The sequence below is a fragment of the Carica papaya genome, chromosome 6, assembly GCF_054855325.1.
Source record: "Carica papaya isolate Zhongbai chromosome 6, ASM5485532v1, whole genome shotgun sequence".
Classification (NCBI taxonomy): domain Eukaryota; kingdom Viridiplantae; phylum Streptophyta; class Magnoliopsida; order Brassicales; family Caricaceae; genus Carica; species Carica papaya.
In genome coordinates this window covers 6,786,530-6,806,490 of record NC_142314.1, presented here as the reverse complement: position 1 = coordinate 6,806,490, position 19,961 = coordinate 6,786,530, and the positions used below count along the sequence as shown (strand labels likewise).

Genomic DNA, 19,961 nt, shown 5'->3' with positions numbered 1-19,961 from the left:
GGCTCTTCTATTTCTTTCTTTCTAAATGATCTACGAACTAGCTAAAGGGATAAAAGAAAAAAGTTTCTTCTTCCTCTTATCCCTCAAGATATCTTGCCAAGCCCACAATCATGGGAAACAGAACCTGCCATCTGTTATGAAACCGACTAATACAAAATTAAAGGGAAAAGTTTACAAGACACTTTATCATGGAAGGTACAGGACTTTGTTGTATATCTACATTTGTTCTTTTAATATCTAATAGAGGTGTGTCATGCCAGTTAATAGTATGTTGTCTACAGTTAATTGTGTTTAATTTGTCAGTTTCTAGTAAAGTTAGAATTTTTCTAAGACGGTTATCTACTTGCTCCTATCATCTTGTAGCAGTTATTCTGTAATCCTGATCATCTCTAAGGCTAAAATGTATGGAATAAAGGAATGCAGAGAAAATCTATTGATGTTCCAGAAGTACTTGACTCAAGGAGATCACTGGGTTCTCTCTCAAGGGGCCCATACAATTACTAAAAAATAGGTAGAAAAGGAAGAAAGGACCAGTGCAAATCTGGTACTCCTGTTCACTTAATCTTCAAGCTCTCTGGATAGATCTAGGGAAAGGAATCGTAACGTCATCAACCAATTATATATTAAGGAAATACAATGCTATAGACCACAAAACAATGATAGACTCCTTTCTTTAAACAGTTTTAATTCATTCGTTAGTTTCTACAATCATAATAATTCACATACCCCTTGAGACATTGCTCTATATTCTGTTTCAGTACTAGAACTGGCAATTACACTCTACTTCTTACTTTTCCATGTAATCAAGTTGCCACCAACGAATGTGCAGTAACAAATAGTTGATCTTCTATCATTTGGAGATCCAGCCGAACTGGCATCTATAAATACTTCTACCTTAAGGTGGTCATTTCTGGAGAAAAGTAAACATTTTCCTAGTGCAGATTTCAGATATCGTAATATTCGAAAAATGATATGTAAATGAGTCTCGCGAGGATCATGCATGTAATGACTCACCAGAGTAACTGTATAAGTTATATTTGGTCTGGTATGTGAGGGATAAATGAGTCTTCCAACCAATCTCTGATATTTTCCCATGTCAACTGATATATCACTACCACCTTATAGTTTGTGATTTCTTTCAATAGGGGATTCTGCTGGCTTGCAAACTATCATTTCAATCTCTTCTAATAAGTTTAGAATATATTTTTTTTGACAAATGAAGATTCTTTTATTAGATCTGACAGCCTCAATTCCCAAAAAGTACTGCAATTTTTCTAAATTCTTAATTGCAAATTTTCGAGCAAGAAATCCCTTTAGTCGAGTCATCTCCTTTGTATCATATTCAATCACTACAATATCATTTACATAAACAATGAGAAGAGTGATCTTACACTCACAATACTTGATGAACAGAGTATGATTAGCATTACTATGCTAATATGCGAAAGAGATCATAACTCTTTTGAACCTTCCAAACCATACTCTTAGAGACTGTTTTAATTCATACAAGGTTTTCTTTAATTTGCAAACCTTCTCTTGTGCTCTTTCATCTTCGAATCCAAGTGGGATCTTCATGTATACCTCTTCCTCTAAGTCCCCATGGAGGAAGACATTTTTTACATCAAACTGGTGTAAATTCCAATTAAGATTAGCATAACAGAATAGTAATATTCTGATTGTATTCATTTTTGCGACAGGCGCAAAAATTTCTTAATAATCAACTCCATAGGTTTGAGTATATCCTTTAGCCACTAGTTTAGTTTTGTATCTTGTAATTAACCCATCTGTTTTGTATTTTACAGTGAACACTCACTTACAATCAACCATCTTTTTTCCTTGTGGAGTTGAAACAAGCTCTCATATTTCATTTTTTACCAATGCTTTTATTACTTCAATCATCGCTTTCTTTCATTTGAGATCTTTTAGAGTTTCTCTCCAATCTTATGTAATAAACACAGAAAAAATAGACAAGACAAAACCTCTATCAGAGGGAGATAGAGAATCATAAGAGACAAAGTTAGCCATAAAATGATTAGTACAAGTTCTTATTTCTTTTCTAAAAATAATGAGTTTATCAGATAATTCACAAGACAAAGATGACTCACTAGTATTTTTAGGAATTGAAGAAAATTCTTGACCTAGAATAGACTGCATGATGGTTTTTTCAGTCTTATCTCTCCTTGAACACTTTTTCAAATCCGGTTTATCCAGTCGTCCAATATTTTCTTCTTGAATAGGATCTTCTAATATAAAATTATCCCCTTAATGATTGTCAAGAGTGACCAAACTGAGCATCACCTCTTCCATTTCACTCTCCCCCTCAAGAAGTGTTGGAATGAATTTGAAGTATAATTCAGATTCTCTAAAAAAAATATCCATAGTCACAAAATATTTCTTAGATGGTGGATGATAACACTTATAACCTTTTTAAGTAGAAAAATATCCAACAAATACACATTTGAGAACTCTAGGTTTCAACTTACTTACATTTCTAACATAGACAAAGCAAACACATCCAAACATTTTAGCAGAACAATATAGAAATTTGTACCTTACAAAACTTTTAGAGAACTTCTAAAATCAAGAACCCGCAAAGACATTCTATTAATAAAATAGACGCCAGAGAAAACTGCATCTCCTCAATAACTTTTTGGTAAATTCATAGTGAACATTAGTGACTAAACTACCTCCAATATGTGTCTATTTTTTCGATCAGTAACATCATTCTGTTCATTAGTGTAAGCACAACTTATATGATGAATTATCCCATTAGACTCTAAGTAGGCACGGAATCCACCATCCATATATTTTGTACCGTTGTCTATTTTTAAAATTTTAATTTGAGCATTAAACTGTGTACATTTTATGAAATGATTGAAAGCATAGGAACATATCAATTCTGTCTTTCAACAGATAAATCCATGTTAATCTAGTACAACAGTCAATAAAAGTAACAAATCATTTATGGCCAGATAAAGATGTATTCTAAGTAGATCCCCAAACATTAGAATAAATGATCATAAAATAAGTAAAACTTTTACAATTACTCACATAATATGAACTCCTATGTTTAGCTACCTCACATGCATCACACAATAAGAAATCTATAGAGGTTCTTTTAAACAATGTGCGATATATAATTTTTCTAAAATAAAGAAAGAAGGATGTCTTAACCGTCGGTGCAACTGTAAGATTTCCACATCCGTATCTCCGAAGGCAACTTGATTCCCAATGACATTTTGACTTATATTCAAAAAATATAAGTCATTTTGCAGTTTACCCACGCCAATCGTTTTTCTTATTTGAAGATTTTAAAGGACACAATAGTTAGAAAAAAATTTAATTTTATAGTTAACATCTCTAGTAAGGACACTAATGGATAAGAGACTATTAGAAAAACTAGGCACATAAAGAACTAAAATCAGTAGAATGATTGAAGTACAATTAATGGAACCTGTTTCAGATACAAGAGTGTATGATCCATCCGCAACACAAACATTTTCTCGTTGAGTACATGAAAAATAGGTCAGAAAATCTTTAGAAAAGTCTGTCATGTGTCTGTTAGCTCCAAAGTGTATAATCCAAGTATCAGAATTAAAAATAGTAAAGAGGGGTAATACCTGAGTTTACTATCTTTAACGTACCAATGGTTGAGGAAGGGTACTACGAACTTGGAACCAACAATCTCTTTACTCCTGTTATTATCAAGGATGCAAAAATTGCTACAACCTGAAACCACATTTGTTGAACAGAAAAAATAGCTCAGATTGGCTCCAAAATATGGCTAAGATCAACTTGGAAGCGGCTCACCACAACAGCTCACTTAGGCTACGGAAACAAATGTTATTCGCGTGCCAAGGGAGGGCAAATCGCGACCATTCACAGTTGGGAGGACAAGAATCGCACACGGCCGCACGAATCCCAAAAAAATTGATCAGGTCAAGCGGCGAAGCCAGATCTGCGAAGCTTGTTTGTGCACAAACTGGTGTCTTGAACGAACAGAGCAGCTCGAAGCACGAAGCACGAACCAAAGAGCTTGGCGTCATACGGGTGTGTGGATCCCAGGAAAGCAGATCGGGTTAGGTCGGGTGTGCACGAACCAGAGAAGGAGGCAGCGTGAATAAGTGCAAGTGGACGGATTGAAATGCAAAGTAGAGGATTGCACACGAAATGCCGCGTGAACCACTGCAGGCGGACGGAGCAAGCAAAGGGTTGCGTGCGAAGGAGCAGATGAGTCGGGTATGCGAACCAGATGAGTTGAGAACACGAACCAGAGAGCTGCGTGTGAAATGTCGCTTGAACTACTACAGTCTGGTAGAGCAAACAAGTTGGGTAAGGTGGAGATAATCGCTGGAGTAGGGTGGGCGGCCGCCTGGTGAAACTATCCCTCTATTTTGGGAGATTGATGAGAAGATTTTAGGATTTTAAAAGAAATCCTAAAAATAAAACCCTAAAATACTCTTACTCTACTTTAATACCATATAGAAATTTATGAAAAAATATTTACTTTATTTCCACTATATTTTTTGTGTTACAAATAAGTCATATATATACAAAAATTTATAAGTACAAATAAAAAATTTTCTCTTATAATAGAGATTTTAAATAATTACAAGAAATTAATAATGAGAGCTATATACAAAAAAATATCACAATTATTTAAACAACAAAATATTCACATCAACAGTACTAATAATTACAGGTACCAAGGGAGGTGCCAAACCCGTATACAAAAGGAAGCTCTGCTACACTCTGATGGAAACTTTAGATTATGTACATAAGCTTGAACCCTAAAAGAAAGTTTCATCTCCTGATATTGCAAAACTTAGCTATAATGAGCTTTATTTTGATGAGTTCTTAAGGTGGTTAAATAAAAAAGACACAAAATCTCAATGGAAAACTTGAATTGAATCTTTGGGAATCAAAATTTATTCTAAAACATCATCTTACAGGCAAGAATGGGACATTTGCAGAAGTGCACCCTTGCTACACCAACACAAATTTGACCCATAATGCTATACCAAATTAAGATCTGAAAAACCCCCAAAGAAATGCGCAAACCTGGAATTCCATTTACATTTCCATATCTTTTGGAATCCTTTGTTTTGAGAAGAAGACTAACAATAGCAGTTTCAACCTGCAATAGGTGGTATCAAAAGATCAAACCTTATTATTAACACGATTTAACTGTATTTCAAAAAAGAATAAAACAATTTAAGAAATAATCGATGGAATGCTTGCTATGCCTCACCTTTGCATACCAGTCTGATTTAATATTGACAATATCCTCAACAGCCCATTCAAAACTAAATGCTTGTTTGGATCCATTAATAGTTGAACCCTCAAGTTTGATACAGCTGCATGAAAAAGTTAACCTTGACTCTGCACAATACGTATCCCCATATATTATATAATCTGGGCAGACAACAACTTCCTTATTTTTTATATTCTGCAAGACAAAGTACAATATAGAATATTTCATAATAAAATCTGAAATTCTAAAATAATAATAAGAAAATAAGGAGATTCTGTTAAGAACAGAAGGGAAAAAGGAAATTTCAAAACTGAAATAAAAAAACAAAATACTCCACATAAGATCATGTAACTTCCTTTCCAATGCATGTGTCGAAGCCGGTGGTTGCACTGGGTTAGCTTTGCCATAAAATGTAATATATGATAAAAATATACCAAGGAATAAGCTTTTTGAAAACATGTGGAAGAACTAAGCACTCTACAGCTATTGCAAATCAAAGATTTCTAACTTCTAACTACTTATTTGTGATTTTGTAACCTTAGTATATCTAGATGTGTTCTCTTTAATAATAATACAAAAGAGACTAATAATAAGTTTATAGCAAAATGCTTTATTTAGACCAAGCCCGAAAAAAATATCAGCTGTGTTTTCCATGGCCACCTACTCAAGCTTCAAAAACCAATTAAGAAAATCTGTGGCCTAGTCCACAAAAGATGCCAGCATACTAGGAAAGTTACCTTTAGTTGTTTACCATAATCACACATTTCCAGTACTGAAAGATGCAAGCAGAATTTATCTGAATTGTCCTATCTCATTACTATAACATGAGATAGATTCCCCTTACTGGGAAGTCTCATGCTTCCATTTTTGTCCATGACTTGTAATTAACTCTTATTATCCCAGCAACCCCCGGCCTCTCTCCAAAAAGAGGAAAAAGAAAAACAGCATGAGTCATATTTCACACCAAAATTGACCATAAATACCCAACTGATTAAGGGAGTTCATGCAAATTTAGTCATCCTGAAAGCCTCCAGAAGTCAAGACATCATGGAGGACCTTTGCAGGGAGAGCACTTGCTTATACTATTTTAGAGATCAAACAATGATATTGAGCTTCCATTTTAATATTTATCATATAAAAAATATCTTTTGAGAGAATCTTGAGCCCCAATAGCATCTCCACAGGTCACAAAAGTTTGCAACTTTTTTGAAATAAAAGTATGAAATTGTATTGAAACAAAGGTGCCAAGGGAGCACTGCCCATATACAAAATTTACATATAAATTAGCATATCTACAATGATACAAAAATCGTCAGTACTATTAAGGTTATACCCTAAAACAGTAGAGGCAAAATAGTGAAACCAATTGTTCTTGATGGTGCCAAAATCTAATTCCTTTCCCTCAAAAGCATGATTGTTTCTTACTTTTCAAATGACCCCAAAGAAAAGTTAGAGAATGAGTCTGAGGGATTTTTTTCTTTTGCTAATTCCTTTACAGTCCAGAACCAGAAGTTCAGAGATGGTCAATTCGGCCATAACTTAGGAAATACCCAAGAGACCTATAACCATAAACCAGAGCTTATAAGATATAGAACACCCTAGAAGAAGATGGTTACTGATAGGAACCCAAGATCAACCAACGTGATCAGGAACTCACACAATTTCATTTAAAGGCATTAAAGGAATTGATCCTATAGAAATATTTTCTACTTAACCCACTATCAAAAATGATAGAAACTAAGCTCATTGAAAATAATAAAAAAAAAATAGAATAGAAAAACGTCACAAGGTCGTATCTTAATAAGTAAATCCACTTCTTATTTAACAAGATGGTGGAAGAATCTCGTTTGAAAAGAAATACTTTTAATATTATTGAAATAATTTCTCAATGTCTTATAATGAAAACTCGTTGGTCTATTTATAGGTTAAACTAAATAAATAAATAAAATCTCTTAATTTAATTTGCAATTACATAAGAAATAAATTAAAAATTAATTTCCTAAATAAGATAAATTTAGTCTTCCCTTTTAATTCAAAGAGATCGTGGCCAAATTAAGAGGGAAGACATATGAAAATAAATTAAAAATTAAAAGTTAATTTTCTAACTAAAATAAATTTTTCTCTTTAATTAAAAGAGATTGTGGTCAAACTAATAGAGACATGTACAAATTTAGGACTGACGATAAGATCTCATTTTTGGTCTATTTCCTCCTTTTTCTTTGGATTTGGATCTTCTCTTTCTGGTCCATGTCCTTACTCACATTGTAATACCCTTGATTTATTAATTTCAATATAATTAAAATTAGTATATAAATATAGTTTTTTAATTTTTTAATTTTTATCTAATGTAAAATTGAAAAAAATTAAATGGATGATGAAATTGAAAACAATTTTGGAAAAATGAGTGAAAATTTGGATTCTGCCGGTATTTTTAAAAGAAAATTTAAAAACTGATGATCAAAATGCAATTTATAAAAATTATGTCACGTGAAATGCCCAATCAGCAGCCCCAACGAACTGGAACGCGGCGTGTGGCAAGGGACGCTAACCGATGCCACACGGGAGGCCACGCTGGCGATCCGCGTGCCTGCGATCGGACAGTTCAGATTCGTTCCCGCGAGCACGAACAGTCTGGATCCGTTCCCTCCCCAGACGCGATCGGACGGTCACATGTAAATGCGATGAATGGTCCAGATCCACTTCCTATTTAAATGCAATCGGACGGCGCAGATCAAATCACGATGAACAATCCAGATTCACTCCATATTTAATCACGATCGAACGGTCCAGATCAAAAGTGATGAACAGCCCAAATCAAAACGCAATGAACAGCTCAGGCTCACTTCATATTTAATCGCGATCGGACAGTTCAGATCAAATGCAATGAACGGCGCAGATTAAAAAGGGACGGATATAAATAATCCTTTTCACACCAAACCCTAACCCTACCGGCCAAACGTCCCCCCGTCGGAGAAGAAAACCAAGTCGCCGAGAAGGAAGCCGATTGCCGCCACTGCCGCACTGGAGCCACTTCTGACCGCCAAAAGAGGTAAAAAAAATTTTCTTTACTCAAAATTTGATTTTAAACATTCCCATGACCAAATTGGAGCAAAAAGACTGGCAGATTAGCCGGAAACTGCGGCAAAGCCTGTCAGCGCCGCCGTAGGAAAATGCAAAAACTGCCTCCAATGAGACCCTTTCCGATTCTACTTCTGCGTAATTCTTCCACCATTATAATTACCATTATCTTCTTTACAGGTTGACCGAAACAAAACACCCAACCGCGAATGTGAGCTGGCAGAGCCGCCGTGGGCGGCGGTGCCGTTGCCAGAGCACGGCGAAGCCGTCGTGCCGGAATTCTGAAATTGGCCAAAAAGGTTTCCTAACACTGATTTTGTATTTTTTTTTTATATTTCTAAGTATTTGAAGCGCGTTTTAATCCCCAAAAAAAAATTCAGGAACCCAGGAACCGACAGTAAGCGCAATCAAAAGTTTAGCGTTTCGGACATCAATTTGAGTAAGAATCCCTCATCATATTCTCTGTTATGGAATTGAAGTTTAAGTTTAAATAATATAGTATTTTGTGAAAACTTAAAAAATATTCATAATTAATTACAGGTTACGAATAGAGCTGGAATCGATTATTTACTATTGTTTGCTATGATTAACTAATTGTCTAATTTTATAGTTTTCGAATGCGTGATAATACACTGAAATTGATATGATGATGCGATTGTATTCGTTTGATACATATTTTGCTTGTTTTATGTAATTACGGTTGAATTAAGAAACTGAAAATTAAAAGTAAACAGGAAATTGTTTGATTAAGTGAATGGATAAAACGGCGGCCTTACTAGATATCCTGAGAGATGGTGGACGGATCGGGTACATAGGGAACCTTACCGTGAACGTTGCCTCATACCAGACGGGGTATTGAGAGATGGTATGTTTTGGTGCTCGTACCGAACGGGGTATGGGGACGGCCTGTTAATTGAAAATGTAAAAAAGATGGTTCACGCGTAGTGAGGACATCCTTATGGACCTCCATGGATATTAATACGCTGATAAAAGGGAATATTGTTGTTCCGACTGATTGTACATGAAATTATGATATTTGTTATGTTATTGACTCTATATGTTTTTTTTTTAAATCTCATTACAGTAAGTATGCGGTAAATAATTTTATTTATGATAAATAAATTTAATTAAATTAAAAACTCCATTAATTGTTTTTATAATTTCTATCAAACTTCATTTCTATGTCAGTGAATAGCGTGATATTCTTACTAAATTAGTGTAACTCACTCTTTCATTAACCATTTCAGATCAAGAGAACCAGAATCCAGAGTTCGATCTACAAAGAGGGTTGCGAGTAGAACGTTCAATTTGTTTACTTTTAATTTATTTCTTTGGTTATTAATTGTTCTTTTAGAAAGGTTATTCCCATAAGCCCCATTTGGTAGTTTCAGTTATTGTGTAAGAAATGTAAACCTTAACTATTTATTTCGCTTCCGCACTAAATTTATAATTTATCTTCTTTGGAGTTCCGAGGTCGTTACACACATCATGCCCTCCCCCTTCAAAAGCGATTCGTTCTCGAATCAGACACTTCTTATGTAGAGGTTTCACCAATCCTGTTTGTTTTTAGAAAATGTCCTGCAAAACAACACTATTTACAAAAAAAGTTTGAGGTGAGTTAATAATTTTTTCTTCAAAGATGGTATCCTTAGCTCTTGTTCCATATAGTAACATTCTCTTTTCATATTTCTCAATCCTTTATTTCCTCCGGACTTTATAGAATTTTTGAGTTGCTGCTAATCTTTGAATACTTCCTCAGGTGATAGCGGTGCAAGTCTAAGATTCTGACCACTCATGCTAAAGAAATAAGAATTCCTATAACCATCATAAGTTGCACGCTTATCATATTGCCTGGGTCTTCCAAATAGGTTTGACTAGCATGCATGGGCACCACATCACAATGTATTTTATCAGTGTATTGCCCAATAGAGAAGGAAACTAATACTTGCTTAGTCACTTTTATCTCTCCACAATCAGTCAACCACTCAACTTCTAAGGATGAGGATGGCGCATGCATCTTAACCCAAGTTTATCAACTAAAATAATACTAGCAATGTTGGTGCAACTACCCCCATCTATAATGAGATTACATATCTTCCCATTTATAAGGCAACGAGTGTGAAAAATATTCTCTCTCTGGTCACTTTCTTTCGACTTGATTTGGACGTTTAAAACTCTCTGGATAACCACAGCTTCCCCCTAAGCTGGATATTCAACACTTTCTTCAACATCCTCCAGTGTTGGCATGCTATCATTATCTTTGTTCTCGCAATCACTAGCACTATCAATTCCACCATCATCTCTCAATAGCATGATTTTCTTATTTGGGCTTTGAGAAGCAATATGTTCGATTTTGAGACACCTAAAACATTTAATTGTATTATGTTTTTGAGATGAGTTAAGTGTCATACCTTTTGAATCAAGTAGTGCAAACTTTTCCTTCTTTGTTTTCTTCTTTCTTAGGCCATTCCGAGCTATAGGTAGAAGTGACATATGATGTGCCCCGCCTTTTGTACTTTAGTTGCCTCTCGATTTTCATGGTCATGTGCACCATGTCTTCCACCTCCATATAGTGCTATAATTCTACTATGTTGGCAATGTCTCTGTTGAGACTTCCAAGGAATCTCACCATGGTTACTTCGGGATTTTCTTCTATATTGGCCCTATTCATGGCCATCTCCATCTCCTTGTGATAGTTCTCAACGGATATAAACTCTTGTGTTAAACGTTGTAACTTTTGATGCATCTCTCTATAGTAGTAAGAGGGTACAAACTTTTTTCGCATGATTGTTTTCATTTCTCTCCAAGAAGATATTGGTTGCTCTCTATTACGCCATCTAGTGAGGAGTAGTTGATCCCACCACACTAAGGCGCAGTCAATGAACTCTACCACTACTAGTTTGATCTTCTTTTTTTCGTGGTAGTTATGGCAATCAAATACTAGTTCTACCTTCCTTTCTCACTTCAAGTATACTTCAGCATCATTTCTACCCTTGAAATGTGGTATTCTCATCTTGATGGAGCTGATATTACTATCTCTCTTTTTTTCTCTCCTCTCCACCCTATCTTCTCCCTCATCATTACAAAACCCGGCCTCATTTCAAGATGTTGAGTTCTAGACCGCCTTGTATTAGGGGTCCTGTGTTTTACTTCACTTCGACCACTACTCAAGTTATCTACCTTCTGACTAACCCGTGCCAATTCTGCATGCATAGTCTACATAAGGAGCATTATGTTAGCAGGGTTTTGATGCTCACTTGACATTTTAAGAAGATTTTCTACAAAAGGGTTAATTAAAAAAAGTTTTTTTTCACCAGTTCTCTCGTATTTCACTCACTTGGCTTTTATCCTCCAATAATCTCACACACTCTTACCTTTTACCTTTCTATCTCCCACCCTCAAGTTGAGTGCCGGATAAATCTTCTTGAATCGAAATATTCTCAAGTATTGTTTTAAGACATCACAATGAGTCCTAAAGAACAAATACTCACTAATATTAGAAGAAAGAGAGTAACACACAGAGGAAGAGGTAGTGTGTTATCAATTACGCTAAACTCTAAGATAGAATTTAGATACTTAGATGTATTAGGGAACTAAAACTTGGGATAACAAAAGAAACTGAGAGTAAAAAAGAAACTGACGGTTTATAGATGTAGGGATTCGATATTTGCCCCAAGGGAAAATCTGAAATATATTCCTACCAATCTATTCCCGATGTACGTTACGTTCTATAAAAAAAAAAGTACCCTTTAATAAACTATATAAGTGTGAATGCACGTGGTTGTAAAAAAATTATAAAATAAAAGGAACTTTTACCTTATGTAGAGGTGGTTCTTGTACCGTTTCAAAGAATGATGGTTGAGTACCAAAAAAGTAAGTACTTTTCCGATGGGAGTCTTTCCTTTGTTTCCCTTCTTTTCTCTCTTCATTTCTTTTTTTTTTTTTTGGCACAAGAAACAAAATTAAAAGAAAAGTAGATTAAAAAAACAATTGGTACTTAACAACGATTTCATCAAGCTAAGAAAGCGTCAATTGATGTTATATCTTACTTGGATCGATGTATGAGATAATTTTTCTTTTTAGTAGATGAACAAAAAATAAATAAATAGATGGTGTAAAAATTTAAAAGTACAAAATTAAAAAATAATAGATTTACATGGAGCCAAAACTCTGATACCAAATAATGCAGAACTTAAAATCAACTAACGTGATCAAAAACTCACACAATTTCATTTAAAGGCATCAAATGAATTGATCCTATAGAAACTTTTCCTACTTAACCCACTATCAAGAATGATAAGAACTAAGGCCACTGGAAACGAAAGAAATATAATGTAAAAACGTCGCAAGATCGTACTTTGATAAATAAATCAACCTCTTACTCAATAAGATAGTAGAAAAACATCGTTTGAGAAGAAATACTCTTAATAGTATTAAAATAATTTCTGAATGTCTTACAATGAAGATTTGGTTGTCTATTTCTAGGCTAAACCAAGTAAATAAAAAGGAAAATAAAATCTCTTAATTTAATTTGTAATTATATAAGAAATAAATTAAAAATTAAAGATTAATTTTCTAAATAAGATAAATTTAGTTTTTCCTTTTAATTAAAAGAGATTGTGGTCAAATTAAGAGAGAAGACGTATGGAAATAAATTAAAATTTAAAAAATAATTTTCTAATTAAAATAAATTTAGTTTTCCTCTTTAATTAAAAGAGGTTGTGGTCAAATTAATGAAAAAATATATGAAAATTTAGGGCCGGCCATAAGATCTCCTTTTTGGCCTATTTCCTCTTCTTTCTTTGGACTGGGCCTTCTCTTTCTGGTCCATATCTATACTCACATCAGTTACATTATTCCAAACTATTTTCACAAAGGAAGCATTTTTTGACAGTGATAGAGCCTTTTTTCATCAAATTGTCCAGGGTTAGGATACGTACTTTGGCAGCCTCCCATGCAAAAAAAAGATATTTGAGGAGGAGCACCAGATTTTCAAATAATATTAAAAGGAAAGGTCCTTTGCATGTCAGCTCTAGTACGAATAAGATAATAGTAGAAAGATTTTACAGTAAATCGACCATCCTTCCTTAGATTCCAACTAACTTTATCATCTTGATTTGAGAGCTGGATATTTTCCAAAGTATGAAGCATTATCTAATATTCATCTACTTCCCAATCTTATAAATTCCTGTTTACCACCACATTCCGATCCGTGGGACTGTCAGCACCAACAGCTTCATTAACAAGGATATCTTTATCCCTTCGATTGCAAAAATAAGTGGAAATCTAGCTTGGAAGTTTTCTGTGCCACACCAAGTATCCTTCCAAAAACGAACCTTATTACCTTTACCAACAACCCACTTAGAATTAGTTAAGAACAGAAGTGTTGACAAAAGTTTGCAACTTTTAATTTCAACTAATTTTAAGCTTCTCTCGACATCCATATTTATCAAAAACTTCAAATATATCATCTCATAGCTCATCCTTTGTAACTAAACCGTATACCAAATATAATGTAAGGCAAGAGCACGATTAATTTTTATCTCATGTTTTAAGTCCATCTAGAATTCCTCTAACTCCAAGCAAATTTTATATAAAGTATCAACTTGCCATAAAGCAATAGAGGATATGAATTTGAACAAACTAATCTAAAAAAGTGAAAGAGTGCGCCTAAAAACCTCAAGATTCCGGTCTGAAAATATTGGAATTAGATTGGAGGTGGTTGAACCCGACAAGCCGAACTAGGACGAGTCAAACCGACCACAACTAGTCTACAAAAGACGTTAGAATAGAAAAAACCACGCGAAGTGGTCAACACATGGAAGTCATGCACTAGCTCCCGAGGAACCTCCAACGACGATCTCCTGGCTAAAGGAATTGTCTAGAGCTGGGTCAAATTCACTGTCGATGTTACTCATAGTCCTACTGGTCTGGGTCCCACCAAAGCAGCCAGAAGGAAACTTCAAGTGGAAAGAGTTGCAATTTTCTAGCATAGGTGAGCGTAAAAACTTGGTGGAGCAGCCGAACAGAGCATTCCGAGGCTAATGGAAGGGTTAGTGTCGACCACTTCCTGGTGTTGGCCGGAGATTGTGCTGACTGATAGTTGTTATTTTCTCTTGCCTATTGCTATTGTCGCTGAATTAGTACCATGGTCTTTTTGCAGAAGCATGGTTGTATTTTGTGAATTAGAATGAGTAAACTAATACATGATGATGAAAGATTTTAGACACTGATACCAACTGATATATGACAAAAAAGAGCTTGAAAACAAAATTTAGGAAAATTTTATTAAGAACCAAACTTAGAAATCTTAGATTATCTCAATATGTAAATAATAATAAGAATAGTCAACTTAATAGTTAAGCTATGTATCTAATTTATAGCCACCAGATATATTAAAAATAGAAAATCTCAAAAACGTAATAAACAGGTAAAAAGTAAATAGAAAGAAATAAGAAAACAAATAGTCTTATTTTTTTATTATAAAACTTTCCAAAACTTAGAAAATAAAATTAAATCTTCCTACTCCTTTTAGTTGACTCCCCAAAGTGTTTATATTCCTTTATCAATTTTGACTTATATCTCATATTATCGAAACAAACCCACTTTCGGAGCTTATTATCCTAAATCACATTTTTACAATAATGATTGCCAATACCAAGGCCCCCATTCAGACTTAAACAAGTAAGACTTCTTCCAACTAAGTGACATATTGGGGACTCACTCGACCAAGACCAAAGAAAATTCCTCGTAACCCTCTCAATTCTCTCTGTCACACCTTTAGGAATTTCAAAAGAGATGGACAAGAAGTTTAACACCAAACAAACAAGACTCTTAAGCGTGAGCCGACCATCTAGGAAAAAAGAGCACCATTATAGGAATCAAAAAACTCAGAGACTACACGCAACAGGATCCCAAAAAACAACATTCCTAATATTACAGCTAAGATGGAGACAAAAATAAAGGAAGGACCATTCTAAAGCATTACGACCAACAGAATCAACCAGATCTCTCACATTTGCCTCCTCCACATGAAGACTGCCTAACCAACTCTTCCTAAGGTTAATCCTCGAACCCGAGATACCATCAAAGAAATGTACTGTGAGAACATTATAAAACTTTAAAAAATCACAAGGGATGAAAGATATCATATCATCTGCAAATTGGAGATAGGCCTCTCCTAACCCACTCTCAAGCTGTCAATAACTCCTCTATCAATTCCTATAAAGAGCATACAACTCAAACATCAACAACAATCATGAAAATAAAAGAGATAAAGGATACCCTTGTCGAAAACTACACTACCCATGGGACCACTATTTAGCTTCTGATGGAGAAATGACATAGTTCTAGAATGCCTAAATAATTATAAATTATAATTCTATTAATATAAAACTAATATATAGTTTAGGAGTCTATTTTTATAATTTTAGTATCTTTGGCATTTTATTGTTATTCTTAGGGATTAACTGGGTCATTGCAGGCACTGTAAAAAATAAATTATGGGCTAGGGAAGAAATTACCAGGGGAATAAAAATTGTAAATCTCACACCACTTACTATCTTTTGGATTGTTTAGAAAAAAAAATCAAATGACTTTTAAGGGGCTTGGAAAAAAAGATTAGAGGTAGATGTATGCATTATATAGGATCTTTGTGTTTAGGTCATGATATTAAAATGGTGGAAGATTTCAGGAATTTTATTGATATGCTGCCCGAACTGTAAATATTTTTGCATATGGGTCGTATCCCTTTGGTGCTAATGTGTTACTATACACTTTATACTTCTTATTTCAAAAAAAAAAAAATTCTTATTATTATTTAGTTTTATTATTTGTATTAGCAATATTACTTTCTAATTCCATTAATATCAATGTTTCTTAATTTAATCTCGTTTAAGAAAGGTTACCTAGGAAGAAATGTTGGTAATTCCATTTTTTGAGACATTTAGTTATTTAATAAATTTTTCATTTTGGTAAATATATGTAGTTCTTGTATAGTTAATTCTTCTTTTTATGATTTTCATTCTCTTGCCATCAGCATTTCTATAAATACCTATACATATTTTCCTTCAAGCACACAATAAAATTGTTTTTTATTTTATAAAAGAAGTTCTGTTAGAGACAAGGAGAAAAGGAATTAAAGAAAGGCAACCTCAATCAGTTGCGAAAGTGTTTTGGTCATATTTGAATCTTGTATGGATAGTATGCAACAACATATATTCACAAGATTGCTCTTATATCAAAAGGTCAACTTGTTAAGATTTTAGCTAACTGAGCTTGTACCTATTCGACATACTGAAAGACTTTTAACACTCAGACATTCCAAGTTAAAGGCTCTATGAGGACATATGTCTATGCCCATGGTTTACAATGTCCATACAAGAGACTGATATGTAAACTACATAGAAGCACCAAAGCATCCAATTTACATGCTCAAAAGAAAACTCAATGTGGAATATTTGTTTATCAACAGATGGTCAAATTCTTTCATTTAAGTGCCAACTTTCCCTAAATAGTTTAAATAGCCATATATTTTCCATAAGATATTATTATGAACTTACAATCTCATGTCCACCATGACCATGTTCTACCACTTGTTGGTTCCATGACACTGAAACAAAAAAATAGTTTATATGAGATAAAAGGATAATACATCATTCAAGGAGTCACATTGTGATGCCTTAGAATGCAATGAATCAGAAGTCACCAAAGAACTTCTTTTATGCAAAAAGAACAACTTTTATAAGACACTAAAGGGTTGGCACACATATACAAAGTATAAGAGCTACTATTAGTTAGAAGCGCTCAAAGAACTTAAAAGAAGTAATAAGAACCTTCATTCTCTGAAAGAGGAGAGGAAGATTTTGATGAAGAATTCATTTCGATCCTGTTGCAATCATCATATGAACTCACATCCATTAGCTCATCCTGCACAGTTTTAACTGAATAGTCCCTGATGCTCAAGAGATACTACTACGCAGTACAGTACACATCAGAAAGACTGAGTCAAAATTCTGTTAAAGTTTTGGTGACACCTAAATTTGTTTCAAGACTAATGGCATTACTGACCAAGAATCTAGAGTTTCATGACAAACTCAAAGACATTTTAAAAAAAAGATAAGAACACATAATTATCCAGAATGTTACCCCAGAATTTGATGAACAGGATAAAACACAGTTATCCAGACTACAAATTCTCTCTTTGACAACACCATCAGCTCGTGACATAACCATAGTTCCATCCATAGAACATGCATATCGATGCTCTACAGCAATAGCATCAACATCCAAAGATTTTTCACTCCTTTCCTTTTCTACAGCCTTGGTCTCATCTGCAGCTTCAAGGAAACTTGGTAAGGAAATTAAGAAGTCTATAAAACACATTAGATAATTCCATAATTTCTTTTACCATCAGAATCTATATCAATTGCATCATAGGTGATTTCATTTTGTTGAGTCACAGCGCCTTGTGCAACTACATGGGTTAAAAACAAAACATCGTCAAACATGTGCATATTTTTACTGAGAAATAAATTAAAAAAAAAAGGCTGGCCAGAAGTGCAATCATAAGAACCATGAAGGCATATAATACTAAAAACATGTGCGGAACACTCATGAACATCTCTGCATAATAGAAATCTGAATGCAATAACATGATAAAAGTATATATTAAAGGCACTCCACTGCTAAATAAATACTGAGCCATACTGCTAGTCAAACCGTTAACAAACCAAATGAAAAATATGACAATAACCTTTAGCAAAAAGAACACACATAACTATCTTCTAAGAAAATATACGTAGAACCATAAGAAACATTAAGCAACTCTGAAAGGAGCAATCTAGGTGTTTAAGACTTTTAGTGACAAAAGCTACTGTAACTGGGCCATTCTTAATGCACATGCCGTCGGACCCACGAACAGCAATTATTTCATTGACATTTATGAACTATTAGTTTTCTAACATGACGTTGTATTATATATTCCAAGACAGATTTCTATTTGCAAATTGGAAGGTTGGTTGCACATTCCCGGCATCTTCTTCCGAAGCAAACATAGGCCAAACATAATCCATAGTTAAAACTCCCGCAGAAGAGCCAAAAAAACAAATAACAATAATAAATAAAGAAAAACTCAATCAGAGATACAAATGATCAATCATAGATGAAGAAACAAAGCAAAACATATAGAATATGAAATTGAAACTTTAGACTAACGGGTTCCTCCACTTCCCCACACTTTCTCAACAAGGCCACCATTTAGTTTAACTCAGAAAAAGAACCGAAATAGATAAATAAAAATAAGATTTAGCAAGTTAATCAAACTCCTTCTTTTTCCCCAACGAAAGAAAAAAAAAAACTCACGTTCAACAATTTCTTATCCAAAAACAGGTTTAGTAACCAAAATAACACACAGTTGAAGGAATGATCAAATTTTCCAAAATCCAAACCTCTCGACTTTACAAAAAATACTCATATAGCAAAAAAATTTACCGCTCTGCCCCACAAACCAAACATAGTCATTTTTTCCTCTTTTCATTTTTTAATATTAAACAGAAATGTCAAATCTGCGAGCTCGATATATATATTTATAAATAGAGAAAGCGGGAAACGTACAGCACTGAAAGAACATGTACTTGTCAGCATCAGAAGAATTCTTTGTTTTAGGAACTCCATACTTTTTAAGGAGATTGTTAGACGTCTTCTCGACGCGTTCGTCCTCTTCTGCGTACTCATACACCTTGAATCGCACGCTCCTTTCTGAACAACTCGGTATGCCACTCATCGTCTCTGAAACAAGTCAAGAACTCAAGAACTGATGAGACTGCGATAAAGATTTCACCCCATGGAAAGGTCAATTTCGCAAGTTTCGAGTCCCCTTGCTCGAGAAATCACCGGTTAGTGCTGGTTTTGTTTGGGGGGGAGTAATGGAATTCGAAGGGAAAGTATGCTTGCACTGAAGTCTGTTGTTGGGGTCCACCGGAGAAAATTTGTTATTAATGGATAGGGTTGGGTCGGTACAATTTTGAAATTTTGAATGGGGAGGAGAAATTTTTTTGGGCCCATGACAGGAGCCCAAACTTGGCTGGGCTTGGGTTAGACCGAGGATTTTTTGGATTTTTTGTGCTTTTTAATTTTTTTTTTAATTCTAAAAATAACATTTTATTTTCTATTAATTAATTGAAAATATGTTTAATTAATACCATTAACTAATTAATACCTACTATTTTTTAAAAAAAAACAAAAACAAAAAGAGAAAACCAATATTATTTTTTAATTCATATGACGTGTTCTCAATATATTTCCTTTTTATTTAAATAAAATAATTTAATAATATCATATTTATTTAATTATCTCAGCACTATTTTATCGGAGAAAAAAAAAACAAATATTGCAATGACAATTGAGTGAGTGGTGGGGCGCTATAGCCATGAGGCGTGTCTTGGTTTGAAAAATATGAAGGGAACGGACCGCTTCATTAATAGCCGTAATGTTATCAGTTTCCCGTACGGGAAATTACTTTCCTCTTTCAGTTTATTTTTCATGTTCTTTTTTTTTTTTTTTCTCTGTGTCTTGGACTTTATTTCGTAATTAAATCGTGATATCAAAATATAAAAAGGTAATAAAATTA

At 34.0% G+C, this 19,961-nt stretch overlaps 1 protein-coding gene across 6 annotated transcripts in view; it reads right to left on the bottom strand.

Annotated features, from left to right (window-relative positions):
* The window catches only part of LOC110816186 (Cysteine proteinases superfamily protein), a 41,541-nt gene extending 22,249 nt beyond the window's left edge, over positions 1 to 19,292 (bottom strand). Inside the window, exons 1-7 of one of the 6 annotated variants that reach the window (XM_088222387.1) lie at positions 18,947 to 19,292; positions 17,742 to 17,807; positions 17,480 to 17,664; positions 17,167 to 17,260; positions 16,894 to 16,943; positions 5,252 to 5,449; positions 5,062 to 5,137 (exon numbers count right to left, since the gene is read on the bottom strand). In XM_088222387.1, coding sequence (XP_088078513.1) covers positions 5,062 to 5,137; positions 5,252 to 5,449; positions 16,894 to 16,943; positions 17,167 to 17,260; positions 17,480 to 17,664; positions 17,742 to 17,807; positions 18,947 to 19,115 — 838 coding nt within the window. In that variant the 5' untranslated portion in view covers positions 19,116 to 19,292. Of the gene's footprint in view, positions 1 to 5,061; positions 5,138 to 5,251; positions 5,450 to 16,893; positions 16,944 to 17,166; positions 17,261 to 17,479; positions 17,665 to 17,741; positions 17,808 to 18,694; positions 18,747 to 18,946 lie in introns of those variants that run through there. The other 5 variants (XM_088222383.1, XM_088222382.1, XM_088222384.1 and 2 more) reach the window with 5 other exon arrangements.
* Positions 19,293 to 19,961: the final 669 nt, after the last annotated feature.